Here is a 26,777-nt window from a genome sequence, read left to right on the forward strand (position 1 = left end):
TGATAACCAAGGCGACAATACAATTTGCAACATAAAAAACATGTTCTGGCTTAAAGTATGCCTGTTGCTGCAGCACAATGGAGACAGCTATTTTTTGGGCCGACACCATACTCACGAGAATGCAACCCTTCCATCTCGGTATGAACCAGTGACATCATTGACACACCTTAATTTGTATTCCAGCCAACTTTATGCCCCAGCTCTTTTAAAATGTAGCAACTTCCTACCGCCTCTAGATGTCACTATTGCAATGGAGATTTAACCTACTTCTAAATGTTTGTTTTAGAAACAAGCCTAAAAGGGATTGTCAATTTGGTGGAACTAGCAGACACCACTAACCAATCACATGCTTCAAAGAAATGTGGAGCTCAAGTAAAAGTGATGAAGATAGCAGACTTATAATGCAGTGTAGTCCTCCTTCATGACAAATTATGAGTATCAACGCTGAACCTGTAATAGTGACTTCAATAGATAAGATCTGGAAGAAAGTGTTACACAGGATCATTTACCGAACCCCTCCCCCACTCAATACTTTCCACTACAATCTTTGGGGTTTTTTATTTATTTTTCATGTTTTATTAATAATGTTTGTAGGAAATGGCAGTACTATTTAAACGAGACAAATACACTTTTCTTGTGCTGTTTTCCTTGGGAAACTTCTAGGGACTAGCTTCTTGCAATATAAATAGCATCACCTCGAAGGAACATAACCACGTGTTGGAATGCATCGTAAAATAAGTCTGAATACCATAGAAACATCAGGTTCCAAAGACCATAATGCATTTGAAAAAAAAGGGAAGTATGGTATCCCTACAATATCTTAATACTATGTCAACCATGATGCATTACACATTATTGGGTAATATTGAGATGGAGTTGGGGTTACAATGAATATAATGCATCGCAAGGCATGTTATAAGTTGAGAATTACAAGGACCTTAATGCATCATGATAAGTAACGGTGGTCTCCATAGTAATGGGGGCAGATGGAACCACAATGGAGTGAAGAGTGCAGCCAATAAATTAGAATTAGCTGCAGGAGCTCTATCGCTCCCTATATTAGAACTAGAATGACCAGAATGCATTGCAGGCTATGATCTTTCACACAACTTACATAAACAAAACACAAGGACCACAATGCATGAGCTACAGGGAGATGCCTTGTATCTACTGGGTATAGAATAGCCTGCAACACAGGAGCTGAGACAATCTTGGTAGAGATGATGATGAAGCCCACAATATTCTGACTGTCCGAGCCAGCTGCTCCTGCACCTCTTGTCCTTGTATTACTATTTTACCGGAAATGGAGAGAAGAGAAAGTCAATGTTAAATGTCCAATCTCAGGAATAATCTGTCCCACCCACAAAGAAAGGACTGGTCCCACTGAGAGTCTCACCATGAAGTGTCATAGACTCCCAGGTTCCAAAGCGACCCCTAAGCACCTGTGTGTTTCGGGTGTTAATTTACTTTGTAAATATTATTCTGTGTGTGTATCATATACATATGTGTGCATGTTAAATAACCATGTTGATGTATAAGTGACTGCAAGTGTGTAAAAATGTATATATATATATATATATATGTTTGTGTGTGTGTATGTATTTATATCAAGGTGCCTCTGGCCTTACACACAAGAAACTCTCCAATGCTGGGATTGTGCCTCGAAGATAGGGGAGAGTTAGGGGCAGGGTCTTTTCATTCTCCAGCCCCAGACTTCGGATTCAAGGGGCATCCCTGCGCTTTCTCCCGAAGTCCTTTGAGGGGTATATCCTATACACAGAATGAAAATTAAGAAATCCCTCATTATTTTACATTAAACACCATCAGTGGTCTCTCCTCTCTCTTTTGCCAGGGGCTCTTCTTATCTTGGTCATCCCCACCTTCAGATTGGTCATTAAGGTCCTCATCCGGGCTGGTCATAGAATCCCTCCGTAGTTCACTAGTGCTGCTGCGGGAACTGTCCCCCCTGCTGCGCCCTCTCCTGTTCATAACCAGACATGTCTCAGAGGCCTCATCTAGAAGTGGGGTGAGTGAACTGTCTTCTGGGGAGCAGCCACCCCCAGTCCGACTCTCACTTAGGCTCTGTTCACCTTCTTCAGCAAAAACCAGCTTGGAGTAGGTCAAAGAAGAAGGCTGAAGCTGGGACCTCCCACCTCTCCCCTCCTCTGGTCCAGGTTTAACTTTAATTTCATTGACATCCACACCTGAGTCCAGACTGGCATCATTGCTACGTGCCTTGTCCCCAGCCTGTAGGTCAATGTAAGAGTGACGCACTTGGGCATTGGAGCGTCCGTCTAGTGACACAAACCAAGCTCTTGGGTGAGGCTTGACTCCAAGTTCCAAAAGTTTCTTCTCAGTCAGTGCTTGGAGCTCTCCATTCAGCTGTGCCATTGTGGACTCATTAAAAACTACAGGAATTGTGACAGAACCACTCATTTGTGAAGAGTGGTTGCTCCAGCCTTTGCCATCTTGGTCTTGTGAGGACAGAGAGGATGCCCCTTGTTGGTAGTTATGAATTTGCTGAAGTAATTGCTGGCGTTGGACATGATCTTGAGGTGCAAAATGATGAGCATGTGAGACTTGAGAAGATCCAGACTCACATTCTGACTGCTCTTCACCTGTCCCACAGGGATTTTCATCTGATGATAATCTAACATAATGAGCTGGAATCACCAACGTGGGCATAGCATGTCTGTACCCTCCCTCCTTCATGTGGTCAATGGATCCACAAAATATTAGCTGTCCAGGTTGAGTCAAGGAGGTGGGACGTGATAGTGGATCTGCCGACTGTGTCATTAAATAATCAGGAGGTTTTGAGTCCCCAATTACATGTTTGAAGGGTGGTGGAAGCGGAGGAGGTGATGGAGGGGGATCTCTAACTCCGCCCCTACCTCCTCGTCTCCTCTGCTGTCCCTTCCCACCTGTTCCGTAGCCTCTTTTAAGGTCTTCTGAGTCGAGCAGGTCTCCAGAGCGGGCAGACTTCAGTGGATAATCATCTCGAGAACCTGGCCTTAGTGGGAGAGTATCTGTGGAATGCTGAATGGAAGAACGCCCACCCGACTTGCAAAAGTCTTCACGGGAAGAAAAAGCAGAGCGCAGAACTGGAGTTCGAAGGTCACTGTCGGCTGTGGATGAGGAGTCCAAATGGCTGGTACTGATAAGGTTAAGGTGGGAGGTCGAGGTTGCCTGGTCCCGTTTGGGCTCAGAGAGGCCAGAGAGTTGCAGCTTGTGATGCTGTTGTCTTGGCTTTAGGCATCGCCGCCTGCAGAGAAATGTGGGGTAATGGGAAAGAGAATAGTAAGGGAAAAAGAGTAAACAATGAAAGAGCAGATACTTTAAAAATGCCATAAATGTGGAATATCAGCTAGGTCAAGTCATAAAAATGTAAGCTTCAGTACATGATTGTGTGGTATAGAAGGGGGAAAGTATTGCTGTAAAAAGGAGGGAGGTTGGATTCCAAGCAATATTAGCACTTATAAAGTTGTAAATGTCATACATCCTTTTACCTGCAGTAATATATTAGTAGACAGAGCAGGATGAGGACCAGCAGTGCAAGAGCGCCCAAAATAGAGAGCAGGAAGATGGTATGGTACCCAGCTATGTCCACACCATTCATAAGTGACAGCATACCTAAGAAAAGATCACAGAGTAAGAAAGGGACGGCATGTATTAGAGAAGAGAATTCAGAAAGGCATATTTTACATGTCACAACAAGAGATATCCGTATACTGAGGTTAAAAAAAAATAAAATAGAAAGTTACAATTGGAGAGAGACCGTACTTCAACAGAAAACCTAACAAGACCAAAGTTAGAAGAGAAACACCACAAAGTTACATAAGTACTAAAAGACAACAAAAGGAAAGGAAGAGAAAGGCTCACCTCGACCAGTAGAGGGGATGGCAGCTGCCCAATATCCTAGCTTTGGGTATGAAAAAGACCAGTACAACTGTTGTCCATCTCTCCGCACCATACCCATACCAGCACGGAGCCACAGACCTGGTGGAAACCGACAGAAAAGAGGAAGAAATGGCAGAAAGAAGAGGTGAAGAAGAAGAAAGTAGGAGGGAAAGCAGGTTAGGTAACAGAAAAGGAATGGAATCCAGTTAGAGACATGGCAAACTGATATCCTGTTGTTAGTCTTTTTGTAGGGGTTCACATACCGCTCTTTGGCTCAAACTTCCAAGCAGGTATACTGGTGGCAGGTGTGAGACCACTGTCGGAGGGGATCGGAAGAGAAAGCTGAGCAGGGCCAGTAAGATGAACTTCAGAACCATTCCCAGTAAAAAGATGAACACTGACTGCAGCTACAGGAAGCAGCTCCACCCAACTAGTGTTACCTGGAAAAAGCACAGGAGCAGGCGAGAGAGGAGTAAGGAATGGTCAAATTAAGAAAGAACTTAACAGTAAAGTGAAACTCTAGGCCAAACCAATTGAAATGGAATTTGAGATAAAGAGAATTGGACATATATCAATAACAAGCCTGTGGAATTACAGAATAAGATTGCTATTATACAGCATGTTACATGAAAGGTGGATAATATCAACATTGTCTGAGCAACTTTTATCAGTCAAGTATACCTGGATAAGGTCTAAAACAATTTTAACTTTAAGGGTTGTCGTCATTACAGTAAACTCGAAGTAGAGACAAGTGTTTGGGGAAGAGCTGTGGAAGGGGTTGGAGTAGGTGGGCTGGGGACAAAATAGAGAAGAATCATCCTTACAAATATCTCTAAACAACAAAAATAATTGCCGTTTTTGGTATGGACAATGTGCACATTAACCACATAATGTTGAGAATGCCAACTCCTAACTTTACCTGTTACAAACGGCAATGATCACAGGTAATATTGCACAGCAAAGATCCACATTTGGGATCAAAAAGGAAAAAAGTATGGTGCAACTGTGCCTCTTGTACATAGATACGTTGCATTATCCATGCAGACAGTTTGTGCAATCACTGTGGATTTATTTTTCCTGTTTACTATATATAACTCATGGGGGTAAATGTATCAAGCTGAGAGTTTTCCGGCGGGTTTGAAAGACCAATCAGATTCTAGCTACCATTTATTTAGTACATTCTACAAAATGATAGCTAGAATCTGATTGGTTGCTATAGGCAACATCTCCACTTTTCAAACCCGTCGGAAAACTCTCAGCTTGATACATTTACCCCATGGTGTGCAAAATTGAAAAAGTCAAGTCAAGTACAGTAAGCGGATACGGAGGCAGCATTTACATTGTGGCCATTTTCAGATAGCACAGAACTCCACACAGCAGCAGCAGCCACCTATTATCAACAAATATTCAGTCTATCTTCAAACATCTCCCAGTTTTCAGCAAAGGAGAAAGAGAGCCATACGGAACAGGAGTATGCTGTTGTACTAATGGTGAGGGCACAGAGCGGCAAGGGGTTAAAAAAGGACTGTTTGTGCCATACGTTGCCTCATAAAATGTGTATTGCCCTGCAGCCTTTCTATTGATTGCAATGGATGCACATCTCTGCTGGCTCCTTACAATATTCTAAATTAAAAATTATTTTGTCCACTGTAACCGAGATGGAAATGGAATCAGTGATTCCAGCACTTAATTCAGTGCATAATTTCAAAATTCTCACTATCCATGGTAACACTCCTTCTCAAAGATGCTATCTTTGTCATAAGTCTGTGCTTAGTAATATAAAACCAAGTGCATCAGAAACAAAAGTGTGACGTTGGGGCAAGAGAAGGTAAACACCTTTAAATTAGAGGTAAAAGTATTTACTGAAAGAGTTCTTTGCAGTAAGAGTAGTGAATGCTTAGAGTTCACTTATATGTAGAGATGGGCGGGTCCGGTTCCCCGAGAACCGAACCCACCCGAACTTTGGGTATCCGAGGACCGAGCTGAGTAGCTCGGTACTCTCCCGCCCTCTCCGAATCCAAATCGAGGCCGAACGTCATCATGACGTCGTCGGATCTCGGGGCTCGGTTCTCGCGATACTTCAAGATTATAAATACACGCCTCCAAAGCAATCCATCGCCATTTGACAGAGGGAGAGAGCAGGGTGTAGTCACAGGCTGATTAAAGCAGGGACAGAGAATATAATATTCTTATTCCAATTGCTGTAACAAAAATCGCTAGAGAAGAGAGGAGAATAGAGGTTTATTTTATTTTTGTATTATTTGGCACTCCCCAGTGCTTTTGGGGTGTCCCCCATAATTGTGCATAAATATTTCTGGCTGTCAAAAGTCATATCTGTCAGCAGCTCAGAATGGATTCAAAGCAGTCCACATATGATCAGAATGAGCAACCAGGTTCTGTCACCAGTCCTGATGTTAGTGTTCCCAGTACGTCATCTGGGCAAGGCGATGTCAAACTACAGAGTGTTTCAAAATCAGTTCAAAAAACAAAATAAAAATAAAAATTTACTGTGTTGAAGCGAAAAAGAAGTGTTACTGAGCAAAAGTTAAGTGCCGATAAAAAAAAAATGCCAACATGCCATTCTACACACGCAGTGGCAAAGAGAGAATGAGGTCTTCACCTTTGGCTATTAGTGGCAGATCCCAAAAAGTTACTGAGCCTACAATTGGTGCACAACTACTGTTACGCGTCAAAGCCGAGCTGCAAGATAACAGTAAGGCATTAGAGGATAATGTTTGCTCTGATTCACAAATGACACCAATCCCTGTGGTGAGTCCATCCAACAGTGGTAGGCCTATCGTGAGCGTTCTGTTAGTGTACCCATAAAGAAGGGCCCTTTCAGCAGTTCTGCTGATGTGTACCTGAACAGCCCGAGTGCAGCCGGTGATACACAAATTGAGGATGCCACTTTGGAAATAGAAGAGGATGAGGGGGAGATTTATGAAGGTGACGAGGGCGCTAATGAGGATGTTGATGATTATGATGCAGACAGATACCAAATTGCCTTTCTCAATTTCTATTTATATTCTAGATTATATAACGGCTAAATAGTTTTCTATTTTACTCCTAGTGGAGAGGGGATCTGATGCAGACAGATACCAAACTGCCTTTGTCCATTTCTTTGTATATTCGAATTTCTAGTTCTAGTCTATGCAGGCTGCTTTTTTTTCTATTTTACTACACGTGGATGGGGGGGGTCTGATGCAGACAAATACCAAACTGCCTTTGTCCATTTCTTTGTATATTCGAATTTCTAGTTCTACAGTCTATGCAGGCTGCTTTTTTTATATTCAACTACAAATGGAGGGCGGGGGGGCATAGATAGCCACCAAAGTACCGTGGTCCATTTAATTTTACTTTCTAGCTCCACAGTCTGTGCAGGCTGCTTTTTTTTATATTCAACTACAAGTGGAGGGCAAAACAAAACCAAACAAAACCAAAACCAAAACCAAAACACGCAAGGGCGGTTTTGAAAAACCAAAACCAAAACCAAAACACGAAGGTAATCCAGATCCAAAAACAAAAACAAAACACGGGGGTCAGTGACCATCTCTACTTATATGCTACCACATAGATCGTCAACATATAGTCACTATTAAATAAGATTTGAGATATTGAATTAACATACAAAAAGATAGATACAGTGATAACTTCTATTGTGAATGATGTCTCTCTTTTTCTTTTCATTTACACCTTCAGGACTTCTCTCATTCTGCATTTATTCTTCAGAAAATTTTTCCTTAGGCCACCAGACACCCACAGAGTCTGCACACTTTTAACCACTCCATGAAAATATATCTCATCAATCAAATGCATTATCTAACCCAATACAAAGTGGATTCAGTCACATCACCTCTTAGGGATAAATTTATCAAGCTGTGAATTTGAATAAGTGGAGATGTTGCCTATAGCAACCAATCAGATTCTAGCTGTCAATTTGAAGAATGTACTAAATAAATTATAACTAGACTATGATTGGTTGCTATAGGCAACATCTCCACTTTTTTCAAACCCACAGCTTGATAAATTTACCCCCCGTCTACAATTGTTTTATAATGCCCATTCACTTTGACATCTGTCTGCTAGTACAGATTTCCCCCACCTTACGTATCAGTCTTTCTTAGACTGCAATTGGTTTCTCCATGCCTTGTAATTCGTATAACGTGTTAGTATCTGTTATAATGTATGGCATATTTTGCTTACTCCGTAAGTTCTGCAGGAAATGTTAGTCAATGATGATCATCTGCAAACATCTAATTACCATCCTGGAAGAAAAATTACTTCAGCACTTTTAAAACATCTCATGAAAGATTTTTATAGTCTAAATAACTTTGTACCTGACCCCACCATCACCAGTTATTTTATACCTTTGTGATCAGTGACTGTTTTGAGACACATCACTCAATTATTTGTTTTGTGCACCCAAGTGAATTGGGTATGCCAGCCGCAGGATCAGGATTCTGTTGTGAATATTAGCTGCCTGGTTGGGGGTTTGACGGACACTCAGTTTATATGCTGCACCAGGGGGTGGACTGTTCCCTAGGAAAAGATGGAATCAGTAGACTCAAGTTACATTTAACATTCTCTGGATCCTTCACTGTTGATCAATAGAGGATTCAGTCTGCTGTTTTGGAGTCAGGAAATAGTTCCACTTGGCGGAGATCCTTATATGTATAGTTCAAATTATTTTTTCTCTTCTTTTGGATCAACATAACTTATGAGGTACGTTTAAAAAACTCCCTGTAGGCAGTAAGATTTCAACAGTCGGTCCCTGAACCCATCTATATCAGACTCTGAATGAGATTACACTGCAGTTATTACTTTTCAACTGCAAAGTGCTATATATGTGGACATGTTCTAAATAATTAATAATGATGACATTAATAAATCACTCTAGGCTCAGGCATACTCTTCTCTTGAACAGCATTATACATTTATTTCCTAGGCCTTAATTTAGGGAGAATGATTATACATTTACCGGTCTAGGTGGACAGAAATACAGACACAATTTCTAGACATGGAGACTGGGTCACATTGGCCTTCAATTCTTTCTAGGCATGGTGATTAAACACTCCCACAGGCCCGGAGAGAAGATCATTATACACACTGATCTCTAGTCCAGGAGACCAGATTATACACAAATCCCTACGCTATATGGACAAAAGTATTACACACTGTCATTTTGGACAATGCTATGCTTCCAACTTCGTGACAACAGTTTGGGGAAGGCCCTTTTCTATTTCAACATGACTGTGCCCCAGTGCACAAAGCAAGGACTAAAAAGACATGGTTTAAGTTTGGTGTGGAAGAATGTGAGTGGCCAGCACCAAGCCCTAACCTCAACCCCATCGAACACCTTTGGGATGTACTGGAACTGAGGTTGCGAGCCAGGCCTTCTCGTCCAACATCAGTGCCTGACTTCATAAATGCTCTACAGAATGAATGGGCACAAATTCCCACAGAAACACTCCAAAATCTTGTGGAAAGCTCTCCAAGAAGAATGGAAGCTGTTCTCTCTGCAAAATGGGGGCTATCCCATATTAAAATATATATATTTGAATTCAATGTTATTACAGTTCCTGTTGGTGTAATGGTCAAGCGTCCTCATACTTTTGTTCATATAGTGTATTTAGTCCAGGAGAGCAGATTATACACACACATTCCTCTCTAGTCCAGGAGAGCAGATTATACACACACATATTCCTCTAGTCCAGGAGAGCAGATTATACACACACATATTCCTCTAGTCCAGGAGAGCAGATTATATACACACACATTCCTCTCTAGTCCAGGAGAGCAGATTATACACACACTACTCTCTAGTCCTCGAGAGCAGATTATAGCTCTCTAGTCCAGGAGAACAGATTATACACACACATTCCTCTGTAGTCCAGGAGAGATTATATACACACATTCCTCTCTAGTCCAGTAGAGCAGATTATACACACACACATTCCTCACTAGTCCAGGAGAGCAGATTATACACACACTACTCTCTAGTCCAGGAGAGCAGATTATACACACACATATTCCTCTCTAGTCCTCGAGAGCAGATTATAGCTCTCTAGTCCAGGAGAACAGATTATATACACACATTCCTCTCTAGTCCAGAAGAGCAGATTATAGATTTCTAGTCCAGGAGAGAAGAGTGTATAATCTGGTTCTCTCTACTTCTGGAGATCATGTTATATACTCTGCTTTCTAGATGTGAAGATCAGATTAGACACACCCAGCCTTAAACATTGTAGACTTGTTATGGTTAACGTTTAGTTATATGGTGGATCAGAGAAGAAAGAGCTGTTATTAAATTTATGTTAAAAGGAAATATTTACATAAATAATAATGAACACATACCACATTAGCAGTCACAATACATAGTGTGCAACATTGAGTCAGTTTCTCTATAAAGTCCTAAATAGCTGCTGCATCTCCTTAGGACATGAATATCTTTTGATACCAAGCACTAACTTTGCTTTGTGTTTCAAGGAGACAAAATCAACTATTTGATTTTATTTTTATTTTATCTCCTAGAAATGCATTACAATGGTGGTGCTTGGTACCTTGCCAGCTGGCTATCCTTTGGATGTGGTAGGGAATTAAGCCAGAAGTGCTGATATGTTATCATTATGTCAAACATGAGATTTCATCTGATTCTAAACAGAAGTGGAAGTTGCTCAATCAATTTATAGGTTCATGACAGGTGCTTGAAAGGGTGGGGTTTATCTGAAAGGAACAAACTCAGAGAAAAATCCCCCAGCACACTGCTATAACCAGTAAAGGTGCTGCTATTTCTACTTGTACATAGAAATGCAGAAATCTCAGTTGCACACATTTGCAAATGCATGATAAGCCACCCGCCCCGTCAAGGCGCTCCTGCTAATAGAGTGGTCCTAACTCTAAACAATAAGACTCCCTATTTTTGGGATATACATATATGTGTTTTTAAATTGAGAGGTACCCCAAACAGCAGCATAGCATCAGCACTCCCCATTATGTACTGAAGCTAAACATGCCTCTCAAATATCTGACTCTACTCATTTAATAAATGTACATTAATCTATTCTGTTTTCCATGGCAGCGTACTTCTGATACTCAAGGAAAACACTTCTTATAGTTACCCCCATTGCTGGAATCTGGTTCAGCTCCAATGAATGCTGGAAATCCTCTCATCTGGTGGATGTTGCTAGCAGTTGTGAGCGAGGAGGACAGCTGATTATAAGTGGACGATCGTGGTAAACGGGCAGCCTTCCTCGGAAACTGAACCAAGGGCTGACTACGGACGCCTGTAGAGATTGACAAAGGATAAATAAATGAACGCACAATAAACATCTGCGGAATTCACAAACATTCTTAGTTATTTGTAAGTGTATTAGCACGGATCACACTAGACAAATCCGATAATGTCTTAACAATATAAGGATTTTCCGTGCTGCCTACCACTCTACCACTTATGATGTCCACCTGCCTCTTATTCTTATAGTCTCTTGAAATAAAAATCAGTAAAAATATATTTGCAATCTTTATGAAGAGCAGCACACAGAACATACATTGAATAATTTTGAAAGAAGCACATGTAATGAAAGAAGTCAACATGGTTTTTAATTTTAGATAACTAAATAATTAATGTAAACCAATTTCAAAAACACTAGTTAAATAAAACTAAATTGATCCAGACCACTTTTAACAAGTACATTTGTTAACTGATTTTCAGGTCCGAAATACCCATTATAGTGATACTAAAAACATCAAGACAAATCTGTGGTTAAATGTGCCTACCACGGGCTTAATATTTGTGAACCTTTCCGGACTCGGGCACACCCAAATGATGTCATATGTCACCACCAATGATGTCACACAAGTGCCTTGTCATTTGGCCACAAACAAAGGTGATTCTATTGTTAGAAGACTACCACAGTCACACCTCAATTAGGGGCCCATTTATTAATTAACAGGGTTTTTCCATAAGTATTTATTAAAAAATTACCCCAGGACAGTGCATCTGAAAGGAGGCTGTCACAGCAATGAATTTATTTAACTTAAAACGACCGTTGTCTGACTCTCCCCTTCACTATTGTAAAGTGGCTTTGGCTATGCGTTACCTGAAGTCACGCATGCACAGAGAGATTTTGCGACAGTAACCGTAGGGGAGAGCAGGTAAGCTGCGGTGAGGGATCCGAAGATCCCTCTACTACAATGCTCTCCTTCTACCGCAATGCTCTCCCGAAGCTAAGATTTTAGGAACTTCATAAAATTGGCCAGACCGGATTCCCTATTGACTGTTATGGGAAGTTAATATAGTAATTGCCGAATCCAGGAGATATCTCCGATATCTCCTGCGTTAGGTTTTTAGTTTTTAGTAGATGAACATTTTACTTAAAAATGATTATGATTTAGGGCTACATAAATAGGCTCCTTGAAAGAGTTCTGGGTGGAGATATGTCTACTCTCCCAGAATTTCCAGGAGGCTCCCGAATTTTGGGAAATCCTCGCGGACTCCCGGAAGAGTAGGCATCCTCCTGGACTGAGATGGAGGTGGAGCTCAATGACACGATTTAGCTCCATTAAGCCATGCCCCCTGCTATGAAATGCCGTGATTTTTGACATTTCCTAGCAGGGAGCGGGGCTATGGTGACGCATGTCGCCACCACTATCTCTCAAAGGAGAAGTTTGAAAAGTATGAGATAAAGGGATTATGGGAAAAAGAAGGAAATAATGGAATTCACAGTGAGCTCTGCAAGCAGAATTTCTACCCCCATCATTGAAACTAGATAAAGTTCAATAAAAAGAATATTTTATACATTCATCCACTAATAATTACGTTAGACAAATATAAACGTAAAATAAAACAGTATAGGGTTATAGCCTCTTTAATACTAATTAATTTACATTGGTCTAATTCTCTTTCACTATGCCTCTACCACCAGCACAAGGAAACTATTCTGTGGATGAAACTCACCTTATTGTCAGTTATTTAGGTAACAACCACCAATCATGCTAAGTACAGTGGGGGTGGCAACATTGTTTAACATGCTTTTTAATGCTTGCAGATTTTGTTCTGATTATCTATCTTTTGTCTCTTGATTTTACGGTTTGTACGGGTATCTTTGAGGTGCTCAGATTTCCTCCCACAGTCTTAAAATATACAGGCAGGCCAATGTGTATGTGTGTATACAGGCAGGCGTGTGTGTGTGTGTATACAGGCAGGCCAATGTGTATGTGTGTGTATATACAGGCAGGCCAATGTGTGTGTGTATACAGGCAGGCGTATGTGTGTGTGTATACAGGCAGGCCAATGTGTATGTGTGTATACAGGCAGGCGTGTGCGTGTGTGTGCGTGTATACAGGCAGGCCAATGTGTGTGTGTGTATACAGGCAGGCGTGTGTGTGTGTATACAGGCAGGCCAATGTGTATGTGTGTGTGTGTATACAGGCAGGCGTGTGCGTGTGTGGCCGTGTATACAGGCAGGCCAATGTGTATGTGTGTGTATACAGGCAGGCGTGTGTGTGTGTGTGTGTCTTCGAGAACTTAGATTGCAAGCTCCACATGGCTAAGGACTGATGTGAATGATGAAACATTAAACACTGCATAATATACTGCTGACTATATAAATAAAAGGTTGATGATAAGAAGAATATATCCATACATAGACACAGCATTTCTTGTTCCACCCTGTGATTCACCCATCTGCTGCTTCTATGATCGACTGAAAATAGCATACTATTCAGAGAACGAGTCATCCACAGACTTTGCCAGATTAAAGGCATATTATGTCATTCAATGCACGCTACATGACAAAAATGTTTCAGCGGTCAGTTCACCATACATAACATTTTGTGAGACCTGTTGTGTACAATACCACAATAAATGGTATAATAAGTCAGTGTATATATCCTCTATGGAACAGTCGCCAAATCACACAACAGCAAGGTTCTCACGCCACTTAATAGACACAATGATTTTCAGTACAGACATAACTTTCAGTCCATGAAGCATAACTTCCTGTGTCTGTGTTTAAAATTTGCTAAAATCTAAACAGTTGTCTGAACACAAGACAGCCAACCCTTTCTAAACACGGCAGTCATGGTAAATATATATAGGCGTAATATATGGGGCATTATGCATAGAGTAATATAAAAAGTACCTGGGGAGCCCAGCAGAATCTGCACAATGTCTTCATACAGGAGAAGTGTGGCCGGCCGCTCAGGAACCAGGTACAGGCTGACTGAAGCATACACTGTAACAACAACAGGAGAGGATGTGAGTGAGAGCCAGAGCCGATGGAAACAGGGAACTGAAGGTAATGGAAAACTAGCCAATCACATAAATTGATTGTTCCTCTTTAGGAATTAAAAGAAAACTCCACCTTAAAAGAATTGTCCAGGCAGATGTTTCATTTTGTTAAATATAACAGATTTCGTGTTTAGATACAGTTGTAGTATCTGATGCACAGCCACGAGCTTGTCTTTTGTTGCATCTAAGACAGAGTAAGAAATCTGCTTGGACAATAGAATCTTCCCCTTTAATTTCATTAGCTCTGAAAAGTGTTTGAGCCTAAATCTAAAGCTAGGTACACACTACACAGTTTTCATCCAATAATCGGCTCAATCAGCCGGCATATGACCGCTCGTTCAAAAGTCGGGTCAGTGTGTGCAGTGACACGATGGTCGAAAGTCTGCCCAAATGGACGATTGTCGCCTCATTTGGTTGGTCGTACCGTTTAATATTTTCGCTCCAATCTCGTTTCCGCTGTGTAGTGTGTATAAACTTCCGACCGATCCACAACAGTGAGCACGAAATTACAGTCATTGCTCACGACAACATGGCTGTAAAAAGTCGCTAAAGGGACGTCTGCTCTTCCCTTTATCGTCCTAAACAAGGCTACTGTGTATGCAGTCCATGGACCGAGCGATCGCATGTAAAATCGATCGGCATAAAAAGTTGATGGAAAATATTGTAGTTACCCGGCTTTAGGTAACCGTATCATATTAGGTGCTGCTTTGTGGTGTATTTGGCTTTCTTATTACGTTGTGTATTATACTGATTTACATCCTACTTATCTACACGTTTGTGAAAATGTAAGAAAACTGCACAAGTAACTTTGCAGAAAAGGTGCTATAACGCATAGCAACCAGACGATTGTTACAGGTCGCGCTTGGCAATATCAAAAATCACATCATCGCGCCATGGGGCAAATGGCACACAACGCGGTGAATCGCATCAATGAGACCCCCGTCCCTCCCACTTAATAGGATCCAAGAAAAAGGCCTGCTCTCCTGGGGGTCCAGGAAAAATAGTTCAAATTCGGGAGTCTCCCTGACAGTCCGGGAGATTGAACAAATATGCAACACCACCGTTATTGTAGTTACTTGTGCAACAGTTTTCATAAATTGCTCTCGTTGGGATACTTTATACTGTTTGAAATTAATGTGCATCTATTTACAGTCAAATTAAATGTCCATCTCTGCCCATTTTAATTGATGGGTCATGTTTTAGAGGAAGTAATGGTGTCATTATTTTGAGAAAACTACGGAGAAAGGGAAAAGTTTATATAGACAGGAAAACGGGTGACAGAAGGCTGACGGAAGTACCAATGAATTCTTTCTGGTGACCTTGGATAAGAAGACAGGAAGCCAGATATATCCTGCCAGACAGAGAGCAAGGAAGTTTGACAACTACAAACAATGGCAAAGTGCCAACTTTGAGAAGACATTATAACAGGGTGGGGAAACACAACAAGTAATGCTGCCCATTGTTTGCATTTATCCTACATCCACTGTCTGCTTAGTGCAGTCTATCCTTTCACCAGGTACACATGTTATTACTGAGGCATAAGGAAGTACCTTGGGCTACAATGGTGTCTCTACTCCGTTGTGAATTGAGAGGCTGAGGGCTAGATTTACTAAGCAGCGGGTTTGAAAAAGTGGAGATGTTGCCTATAGCAACCAATCAGATTCCAGTTATCATATAGTTAGTACATTCTACAAAATGACAGCCAGAATCTGATTGGTTGCTATAGGCAACATCTCCACTTTTTCAAACCCGCAGTTTAGTAAATATACACCCGAGTATTAAATGGTTGTCACCGCTGTGTGTAGGTTACAGATCTACTTTAAAGACCATGGTATATGACAGACATGGGGGCACCAGACAACATTAGGCAGCATTAAAGATTACCACTCTGAGGCACCCACAGCTGTGACCAGCTTGCCAGGAATTTCCATCTATCTGACCACAGAGGACAGGTGGTAACATGAATCCCCCAAAACACTAACACTAGCAGATGCCAGTGTTTAAACCCAGCTCCACCAGGGTGTCTGGAGGAAGTATCAGTCCAGACAGCTGACAAAATTACACTGATATGTATAAAAGAGCAACAGGTCAGTTTAGTGAATGACCTGATGAGTGGGACAAGAAAGGAAAGGAGTAAAAAGTAAATAAATAAAAACTTGTTATGGGCATAGCCTAATTGTTTACATAAGGAGTTAAAGGTTATGTTTCATTATGTCATGTACTAAATAGATATGGCGTTTGGGTGGCATACAGGGCAATTGCCAAGAGCCTCACTCTTGGTAAGCTCCCAAACCTCATCTGAAAAACATGGACTTGCTGGACCCCATTTCTAAAAATATCAGTGCCCGCTTCTTTACTTATGACACTACAGGTGCTAGGACAGTGCAGAGAACACTTGGATCGGGCCTGTCAACACTATAAGATCATGTCAGCAATGGAGGAACCCAATGTTTAGGGTGTCTGACTGATTAAATGCTATTTAAATAAATAAATAAAATAAAAATGAAAGACAAAAAAAACCGGCACCCTATTATCATTATGTTTAAAACCAGCCCTGGAAGTAGACGGCAAAAGGTTTACATTCACAAGGTTTGAAAAATAGTTGGTAGTAGTTTATATTAGTGATATATTCCCCAAGCCAGTTTCTGGCACATGAAAGCATAACAATGACATTTGCACAGATACATACATACATATGTTATGTTATATCTCACAATCCTTACGTGGAAGTCTATCCACACGCCAGGGCACAGAGTTGGTCACGTAGCCTCTCTTGCTAGCAGTAACGAGAACCCAAGTCCCTAGTCTGTAACTGATGCCCAGCACAGCCATGCCATCCTGGTCAGTGACGCCAGAAGCCAGACCACTCTGATTCCCGAATATCTCCACCACAGCCGAGGCCAAGGGAGAGAGGTCTCCATTCTCATACACCTGGACTTTTATGTGGACTTCTGTTGAGGACACATATAGGGGTTCAGTTGGGAGTATAGACAGAATGAGTGACATGGTTATATTACAAGTTTATCATTATCAATTGTATTCATCATTGTACAGTGAAGGGAAAACTAAAGGTACATATAAGAAAGAACATAGAGAAAAGTGTTTGCTAACCTTATCCTGTGCCTCAGACCTCCACTTGTAGACCATTATTGCTGCTTCTTCTCTCCCATCATACTACTTCTGTAGCTCCTGCCCACTGACTGAGAGCTGGTACTTAAAGAGCATGCACATTGTGTCTATTTACTGGGAGGAACTTCAGGTTATAAAGTGCATGGAAGATGTGTCAAGGTAGTTTAGACACGCCACCTAATTTCAGAGCCTTTTCAAAATGAAGACCACTACACAGTCGATATGTGTTATTACTATTTCTTGTGAAACATTTACAACCATCAAGGTCAGTATCACGGTGGAGGCCCCTTTTTGGTTTTAAAACGCCCTCTTCACCTCTATGCTAAAATGATCTTCAGGTGCACAGCAAACATCACATGTTCCACTGTTCATTATCCGTCATGAATTTCTTAAAATACCTGTGTACAATTGAATTCGTTCAATCATTTGGGACTAGTTTGTTAGTGGCCACAATCTAGTTGCCCTCATTTCTTTCATCATTCATCTATTCAGTGTTCTGTTTAGGATATTAGGAAACGGGTTAAGTTCTCCATTAGCCCAAAATTTCTAAAGAAATATTACATATATAGACCTTCCATAATTTAAAGCACCATGCCTAAAATACTCTAAATCACTTTAAAAATTATCCCACATTTCCCCGGATATTGCCCTACTCATTCCCCTGTTTAGCAGTGCTCCTACCAGTGACTGTATGAGAAAACATTTCGCAATTATGTCTATGTGTATGACATTCTCCCTGAGGAGCACTGATTATTTACATTTTCCTCTGTTTTGTAAACCTTTTTGGCTAGTTGTTTTAGGATAAGAAATAGTTGTCAACTGTCCCTAATTTAAGAGATAGTCCCAGGTTTTGAAGGATTTTCCCCTGGAATTATTTTTGTCCCTGGAAATGTCCGTTTTTTTATGTTGACTAACTGTACAGTATAATTTATATTTTCTGCATGTTTTAGGCAAATCTCAGTATTTAATGGTTTATTCGTTTGGCTTTATAAGTTAATACATATTGAGGTGGAGTATTTCAATTGCTAAAAATTGCATTATATCCAAGTATAATAAACACATCAAGATGGGAATTGTAGTGTATTCAAGGTCGATGTAGATAGCACAGATGACAATGTGCTTTGATGTACAGGAAATTATTTTCAAATATTGGCAACTATATACTAAACGTTTCAGAAATGATATCAGAGGAAGCAGACTTCAGAAAGTTTTTGTAATAATTCAAGACATAATTTCTTCGTTACATACTGTAGTTCTCAAACCAGCTGTTGCCCTCTTATACTTAATTTGGTATGCGGTGGATGACTAGACATTCAATTGGTTGACATTCAGAGAGTCTACAATATTAGGTTGACAATTCAAATGCCGACAGTATTGTTAAGTCGACAATAGAAATGTAGACAGTATTATTAGGTTTGAAATTAAAATGTAGACAGTATTATATGGTTAGGGCTAGGGATATTATTGTAAACCTAATAATACTGTCTACATTTGAATTGTCGACCTAATAATACTGTCAATTGTTGACCTAACAATATTTTCGATTATGTGATTTGTTGACCTAGCAATACTGTTGATGTCATTATTGTCGACTTTCCAACCCTGCCTATTACTCTATATAACCTCTAACTATAACCCCTCCTATTACTCCATATAACATCTTCCTATATCTCCTCCTATTACTCAATATAACCTCTTTCTCTCTCTAGAACTCCTCCTATTACTCCATATAACCTCTCCCTATAACTCCTCCTATTACTCCATATAACCTCTCCCTATATCTCTTCCTATTACTCCATATAACCTCTCCCTATAACTCTTCTTTTACTCCATAAATTGTCCTTTTACTCCATATACACTCTCCTATATCTCCTCCTATTACTCCATATAAACTCTCCTTATAACTCCTCCTATCACTCCATATAACCTCTCCCTATGACACCTCCTGCCACCCCTCTCTATAACTGTTCCTATTACTCCATATAACCTCTCCCTATAAATAGTCATATTACTTCATATAATCTTTCCTTATAATATTGATTGCATTATAACAACATTGCATTAGTGCTCTATTTTAACTCTTTAGATAAGGCATGATACTTTTTTTCTGCAGTCTTGCCATGAATAACCCTCTGTTTGTTTCCATAAAAGCTCTTTGTGCTTGTTGGGTAATGAAAATAACAAGGTGACAGATCTTGGGACAGTCTCCCAGGAATTCACTGGATGTGAATGGGATTGCAAAGTGTTCCCGTTGTCCTGGTAATGACCTCATTCACATGCTCCAGGCTAGCAAACAGGGGAAGAGAAGTAGAGGAGGGGGAGAGGAGGGCACACAGGGAGAAAGGGAGAAAATAGTGATAATGTTGATGATAACAGAAAGTAATAAGGAGAAGATGATATGAGTATATAAAGAGGGGAGAGAGAGAGAAGATAATCAGTGAGGTCAGAGAGCTGATAAGTTGGAGTGAACTAAAACTGCCAGTAGACAGAGGACCGGGACTGCCAGAGCATAAAGGGAAATGACAGGTCTCATATGGATGGGGGAACAGGACAATGGGATATGAAAGGTCTGTCAGAGGAGTGAGTGAGTTTGTCTGAGCATGGAAACCAGGGCTGTCAGACAGACAGATTTAACAGGTGGGGACTGGACAGGTTTGTCCATGAATGGACTGGGCTCTAGTCAGATGTAGGGTTCCCACATGTCCTAGTATTTATAGGACCCCTAATCTATGTGATGTTGAATACTTTTGTTTCAAAAAAGACAAAACTAATATAGGAGTGAAACCTTTATTGGCTAACCAAAATAATTTTTTATTTTGCTAGCTTTCAGAGCACAGAGGCCCCTTCATCAGGCAAGTTTGCAAATTGATGACTGAGAAAAGGGCACAACATTTAAGAGATGTTACATCAAGCAATTTGTACAGGGATGGGAGGAAAACATCATAGAGACAAGCTAAAGTAATAAAACTGAGGTTTTCGTTATAGATGGAAGAGTGAAAGTCCTAAGAGTTCAGGGATCTGGAGATACTCTGCTGTGGGGTGTGAAGTGTGTATGTAGTGGGTCATAAATCCAGGTGTTAGGTTGAGTCCTTGAGTCAATGACTGGAATGTTCTTTTCAGCTTGAATTCCCAGATTTTTCTCTCCCTGTCATTTTTAAAAGAACCTTTCAGTATTAAGACTTTTAAATCTGTCATACTGTGTCCTGATCCAGAGAAGTGTTTGACAACGGAGGTGTTCAGAGTCTTCTTTATTGTGTGCAAGTGTAGATTCATCTTGGATTGCAGTTTCTGCTTTGTCTCCCCAATGTAGATTCCCTCAGGGCACCTTGTACAATGTATCATGTACACCACATTGGAGAATGTACATGAGAATGTGTCTCATTCCCTGATTTTATAGTTCCGCTGTGTGTTGGGTATGTGGACTGTGTTTGTAGGTAGGACATGACTCCCCCCGCCCAAATTGCTTGATGTAACATCTCTTAAATGTTGTGCCCTTTTCTCAGTCATCAATTTGCAAACTAGCCTGATGAAGGGGCCTCTGTGCTCTGAAAGCTAGCAAACAAACATTTCTTTTGGTTAGCCAACAAAGGTATAACTCCAATAATACTTTTGTCTTTTTTGACACGAATGTATTCAACATACATTTTTCTGGCTGACACGGTACTGCAATAAAATAAATATTATATATATATTATTTTGCTACACATTCTGATAATAGGACCCCTAATCAAAGTCTTTGAGTATGAGAGTTTTCTCTTGCATTCCAAATAGAAGAGCACCAGGAAAACAGTGGGACCTGGAGAGCAGTTGATCTCTGCGCCATGAAGCCTATATTGTGTGCACACAAAAAGATATATGCAGCTCTGAGTTTACCATAAGAGAACAAGGCCATCTTTTCTCACAATAACATCTACTTATCATTACTGTCCGCATGGACAGCATTTGTGGCACAGCATAGAGATAAATGACGCACTAGTTCTCTGGGGGTCTTCCCTCCTTGGGTTCCCCTTGGAATGTCAGAGTGAAAACTTCTGTCAATGAACCCTATGTGTACATTAAAGATACCCCATAAAGAGGAAACAGACAAGACATCAGCAGAAAAATGCAAGGCACAAATAGTATGAGGGCAGAGTCACTGTAGACATAATGCATGCTTTGTCTGTACTGCTTTAGTCCGTTTAGATATGGAAATATTAAAGAAAAGAAAGCGGAGAACTAAAGACACCCTATAGACACAGAACATGTGCCTGTGTATACCACTGCATCCCCGGTCACCAGCTAACTGCCAAGCAAAACCCAAGGAGTAGAGAAATGCAACAATTACAAAACTGTTCCACACAATATTGGCCGTATTCTGCATTTGGCTATGCAATTTTGCACATTTTGCCTTTGGTGTTCCCAGTTATACCCCAACCACACCACACAGCTGAATGAACTGACCACTGTCATCCCAGCTCTATTCATCAACTCTAAACTGCACAAAATACAAATGTACACATATAGGGCATGATTCATTAAGGAAAGTAAAGCAAAAATAAAAAAAAGTAACTTTGCACCTTGGCAAAACCATGTTGCATTGGAGGAGGAGGCAAATTAAAAATGTGATGGCAGATTTATAGTTGGGGTTAGGCATGTTCTAGATCAACTTTAAATTTCAGTGTACAAATAAAGCTATCAAGTATTTGTGTGCAACATGAAAAAACAGCCAGTATTTATCTTATGTGCAAAGTAAGAAACTAATTTTCACCCCTTGCATTGTAACATGGTTTGTCCAGGAGAAAACTTACTGCTTTTCTTTTTAATGTACTTTCCTTAATGAATCAGGCCCATAGTGTTGAATGGTGAAGCAAAAGCAGAACTTGAAGATTGTATCGCCAGAACTTTGCACCTTTGCGAAACGGTCGGTTCTAGCACAAAACATAATTTGTATGGAATGCTCATCTCTACCCTGGAGACAGCCATTAGTGCACAACAAAAAGATGCATCCTACAATGTACCTTATACCATCTGCAATGACAGGAAAACCCCTACATAATGCTTGATTTATACCGGGGGAATAAGTATCTATTCAAGTGTAGTTTTTGGAGTTATTAGGAGTCAGCAAGGAGTTTCCTTATGACAGAGATAGGGTTTAGGGGCCCATTTATCAACAGCCGCATAAAATGAAAAATAGTTTTCAATCCTTATAGCATTGAAAAGGATTGAACTATTTCTCATATTTATTAAAAAATCTCCATAGGAGCAGCAGTCACGAAAAACTGCTGTTCCTGTGAAGTTAAAAACTTACCTTTTCACTGCCTCTTCGTTCCTGAAGCTGCGGTGCGATCCACAGAAGCCTTGAGCGCATGCTCCGTCTGAAAACTTCTCTGCACTTCACCTTTGCAGGAGCGGAGTGTGACAGGGAGGGATTATGTCATCCCTCCACACATGCGCTGTAACGCTCTGCTCTTCGGAGCAGAGCTGAACAGTGTTGAAAAATAACGGAAATGGTAATGTACGTCAGCCTGAGCTGGCGCACATTACCGTATGTGTAAAACCATTTCCATTCATTGTTAAATTGCGGTATATAGCAGTCCCCATAGACATCTATGGGGACTGCTATGTACGAAAAAAAAGTGCAAAGCAGCAGATATCTATGATATCTGCTGCGATGCACTGTTGATAGATGAGGCAAATACTTCAATTGGCGTCTATTCCACGAAAACTGCTGTTTTCAGGGAATATACGCCAATTGAAGGTTTAATAAATAGTTATATATTATAATGCATAAATTGAACCAGTGTCCCTTGTTAATAAATTAGTTTGCCATCACTTCTTAATAACAAATGATAATCTGACCAAGGCTTTATTTAGAGTGTTAATTTTTTTACAGCAGTTTCTGCATGTACTAATTCCACATGTGCAGTATATATGACATAGTGCACCCTTATTATAATATTTAACAATATTATAAATCACAGTAGTTCCATAACTTTATAAGTCCGGAAACCCACTTGCATTTAAACACTGCATCTAACTTACATCTTTATATATACAAATTGTGCGAACACGTTAAAAAAAGAAATTATTTTATTAAATGTGTCTATATCTATTTGGGCAGCACAGTGGCCTAGTGGTTAGCACTTGTGCTTCGCAGCACTGGGGTCATGAGTTCAATTCCCAACCATGGCCTTATCTGTGTGGAGTTTGTATGTTCTCCCTGTGTTTGCGTGGGTTTCCTCCGGGTGCTCCGGTTTCCTCCCACACTCCAAAAACATACTGGTAGGTTAATTGGCAGCTATCAAAAATTGACCCTAGTCTCTACCTCTCTGTTTGTATGTATATGTCTATGTGTGTGAGTGTGTGTCTATATTAGGGAATTTAGACTGTAAACTCCAATGGGGCAGGGACTGATATGAATGAGTTCTCTGTACAGCGCTGCAGAATTAGTGGCGCTATATAAGTAAATAGATGATGATTTGTATTTGCATCTGTGTACAGCCTGGTTTTCTGGATGTTGCTTTTTCCATTGTAGTGCACTCAAAGCATATCAACGCACTTGAAGAAGTCCATTCAAGTCTATAACAATGTATTGTGAACATAGCCAATTTACACAAGTGGTCTATCTAGCGTTGTGCTATATTTTTCCCACTTGTTTTTATAGCCCCCATTTATTTCTATGGTCACTAAAGACAAAGCAATTTGGATATAGAACTTTCTTGGATCTCACTATATATGGAAATGTCCTTTTCATTTCATGTTGAAATGAATGGGCTATAGAAATGAATGGGACATAGACATAAATGGAGCTGCATAGCACTGGTAATTGTTTTTTCCTCACATCAATAGAGATTAAATTAATCTCTATTTATGTGTAATTAAAGCATTGTGAATGGATTAGGGAACCACTAGTAACTGGCTAAGGGGAGTACTGTTCAGATGAGCTCACCCTCATTCTGCAGTGGGGTTCCAAACAGAGTAGATTCCTGTTATATTAATTTGTTTTTACCTTTCTTTCCAATTGATTATAAGAAGATCTCACTTGGATTACAATTTGGATTTAAATAACCTCTAATTTGGCTTTTCCTTTGGACTAAAATAAGAAAATCTGAATTGGTGTTCTCTTTTTATTACAAATTAAGGACATTTCCTGTAACTGGATTAAAGAAGGGCAACAATTCCCATTGGATTATGTTGGTGTAATAAAGTGGTGAACACGGATATCCGAGATAAAATTTAATTAAATTTTATTTTTAAAAATGTATGTGAGCCTTTTTTTACCACTATATTTGTAGACACAGGTCTTTTGGACCCTTTAAAATTATACTGGGACCACCGGCATGTTAAGCTTGTCACTCCAAGGGTCCAAATTATTTTTTCCATTACCCTGGTATTCAAAGCTAAGGAATCTATATGCAGTACTACAACACCAGTGGGTAACTGACCTAAAGAGGCCTACAGTGAACTTCACATGGGCATTTAGAGCCAATTTTAATTGTTATACTCCCTTTAACAATTTACACTTCAAAAATAGTAACTAAAGACAAAGCATTTTGGATATAGAACTTTCTTAGATCTCACTATATATAGTACAGTGCAACAAACTTTGAGAGACATCATGGTAGAAGCTGAACTGTCAGACACCATGGGCTAGATTTACTAAGCTGCAGGTTTGAAAAAGTGGGGATGTTGCCTATAGCAACCAATCAGATTCTAGCTGTCATTTTGTAGAAGGTACTAAATAAATGACAGCTAGAATCTGATTGGTTGCTATAGGCAACATCCCCACTTTTTCAAACCCGCAGCTTAGTAAATCTAGCCCCATGTATCCATTCCCTTCACATGTGACAATAGATGCATTCTTCTACATAGTATTGAAGTACATGTTTGAGAGAATGGGTAAAGTGCATAGCAACCACTAAGATCTCTGCTTTCTCTGCAATATGTTGTACAGAGCTGATTTAACCTGAAATCTTAATGGTTGATATCATACCTAAAGATTTGTACCACTGCACCACCCCTTACAGACTGCAATGCCACTCATATAGGTCTCCTTATCATATGCCCATGCATTGCAAGTTTCCTGTATGAATACTAATATTTAAGTGAGAAATTTACATTTTATATTTACACAAATGTGCAAACTTACAGAAGGCACATACATTGGATGATATGTTGTGGTTATTTTATTTTCCCATACCTATATGATTATTTATATTACTGTAGTAATCCTGAAATCTGCATCTTATTTTATAGAAACACCCAACATTTCATCAGACACGGATTCCCCTTGAAACCGACTTGTGAGCAGACAACTAAGACAGCCGTCTGCCAGGAAGACAGCTGTGTGCAGAGACAGCTGATATTGGGAGTCACTACAAATAGAGACGGCTAATATACAGTTCTCCCTAGAGAAACATAAGTAACATTAACATTCTCCTAACCATGTGAGAGCACAAGGGGTACTCCCTCCCTCCTCCTCCTCCTCCTCAATACAGTATGACCCCCAAAGGAGAGGATGTAATGTGATATCAAAGCAATTAACCCCCTAGCTGTTACCAACATTAATTGTCCCAATAAGTCATCGTGTTTACAAATGAAAATATTAATTTCAACATGAAGCACCATAATAACAGTGTATACAAGACCATTTGCCTTTTACATAATATAACGACTTGCAGTTGATGTGGCTAATAAAATAATAAATAACATCTGCATTAAGCTTTTATTAAGAGCCTCCCTTATCTGTGGACAGATGTATCATTTCTACACCCTAAATGCATCCCCACCCATTACATCACACACTAGAATCACCCCAGAGACTATTACCTCCCTCCCCTAACTGTGCTACTACAGTCATCCATCTCAGCATACTCCTCCCCAGTATACATCAACCCACTTCACAGGATGCACAGATCAGTGACAGAACCCCAAGAAAATGAATGGAACGTGTCTGAAATGAGTATCCACGGAAAATGGTCACCCCAATATCAGTCCCGACCAATCAGAAAACAGAAGCCCATCTCCTATCAGAGATCAGAACCGCCCTCCAATCAAAGAGCAGACTCCCCGAATTAACACAATGACCCCAATCCTTAATTTTTAACAAAAGACCCCCCCAATATAACACTACATACTTATTAGGTTTACATGCATCTGTGTCCATTACATAATATATTTAATCTATGCATAGCAGAGCTCCCTGCACATCCTCTGACCCTGTTACCACCCATTTCATTGTCTTCCACATCCCCCAGACTTACCCTGAGGCATTGGGGGCTCCACCAGTGATTTCCCATGGCAACCTAGGCAGCACATCACAATCAGGGCCACCAAAGGGCTGCAGAGCCCTCCACAAGGCATCCCTAAATCCACTGCACGCCCCATGCTTCCCAATCGTCACCCCTCCATTCTTCCTTCTCTACACACAGACAGCTTATGATTCTCCTTTTCTCTCCCTCCTCCCTTTCTCTCTCTCTCT

At 40.3% G+C, this 26,777-nt stretch overlaps 1 protein-coding gene across 5 annotated transcripts; it reads right to left on the reverse strand.

Moving 5' to 3' along the window:
* Positions 1-544: 544 nt before the first annotated feature.
* FAM171A2 (family with sequence similarity 171 member A2) lies at positions 545-26,777 on the reverse strand. Of its 5 annotated transcripts, XR_012677711.1 has the most exons (10): positions 26,560-26,777; positions 16,903-17,139; positions 14,040-14,132; positions 11,016-11,180; positions 4,161-4,337; positions 3,880-3,996; positions 3,507-3,630; positions 1,881-3,262; positions 1,629-1,770; positions 545-1,289 (listed from the first exon to the last, which is right to left on the reverse strand). XR_012677711.1 is itself a non-coding variant. In XM_075177296.1 (9 exons), the coding sequence occupies exons 1-9, from the start codon at positions 26,681-26,683 to the stop codon at positions 1,679-1,681; spliced, it is 2,511 nt and encodes an 836-aa protein (XP_075033397.1). In that variant the 5' UTR covers positions 26,684-26,777; the 3' UTR covers positions 545-1,678. The 5 variants fall into 5 exon arrangements, 4 of the variants coding, with proteins under 4 accessions (XP_075033397.1, XP_075033398.1, XP_075033399.1 ...); XM_075177296.1 differs by having other exon boundaries at positions 545-1,770; XM_075177297.1 differs by having other exon boundaries at positions 545-1,770; positions 16,912-17,139; positions 26,560-26,776.

The sequence above is a fragment of the Mixophyes fleayi genome, chromosome 6 (assembly GCF_038048845.1).
Source record: "Mixophyes fleayi isolate aMixFle1 chromosome 6, aMixFle1.hap1, whole genome shotgun sequence".
Lineage (NCBI taxonomy): Eukaryota > Metazoa > Chordata > Amphibia > Anura > Limnodynastidae > Mixophyes > Mixophyes fleayi.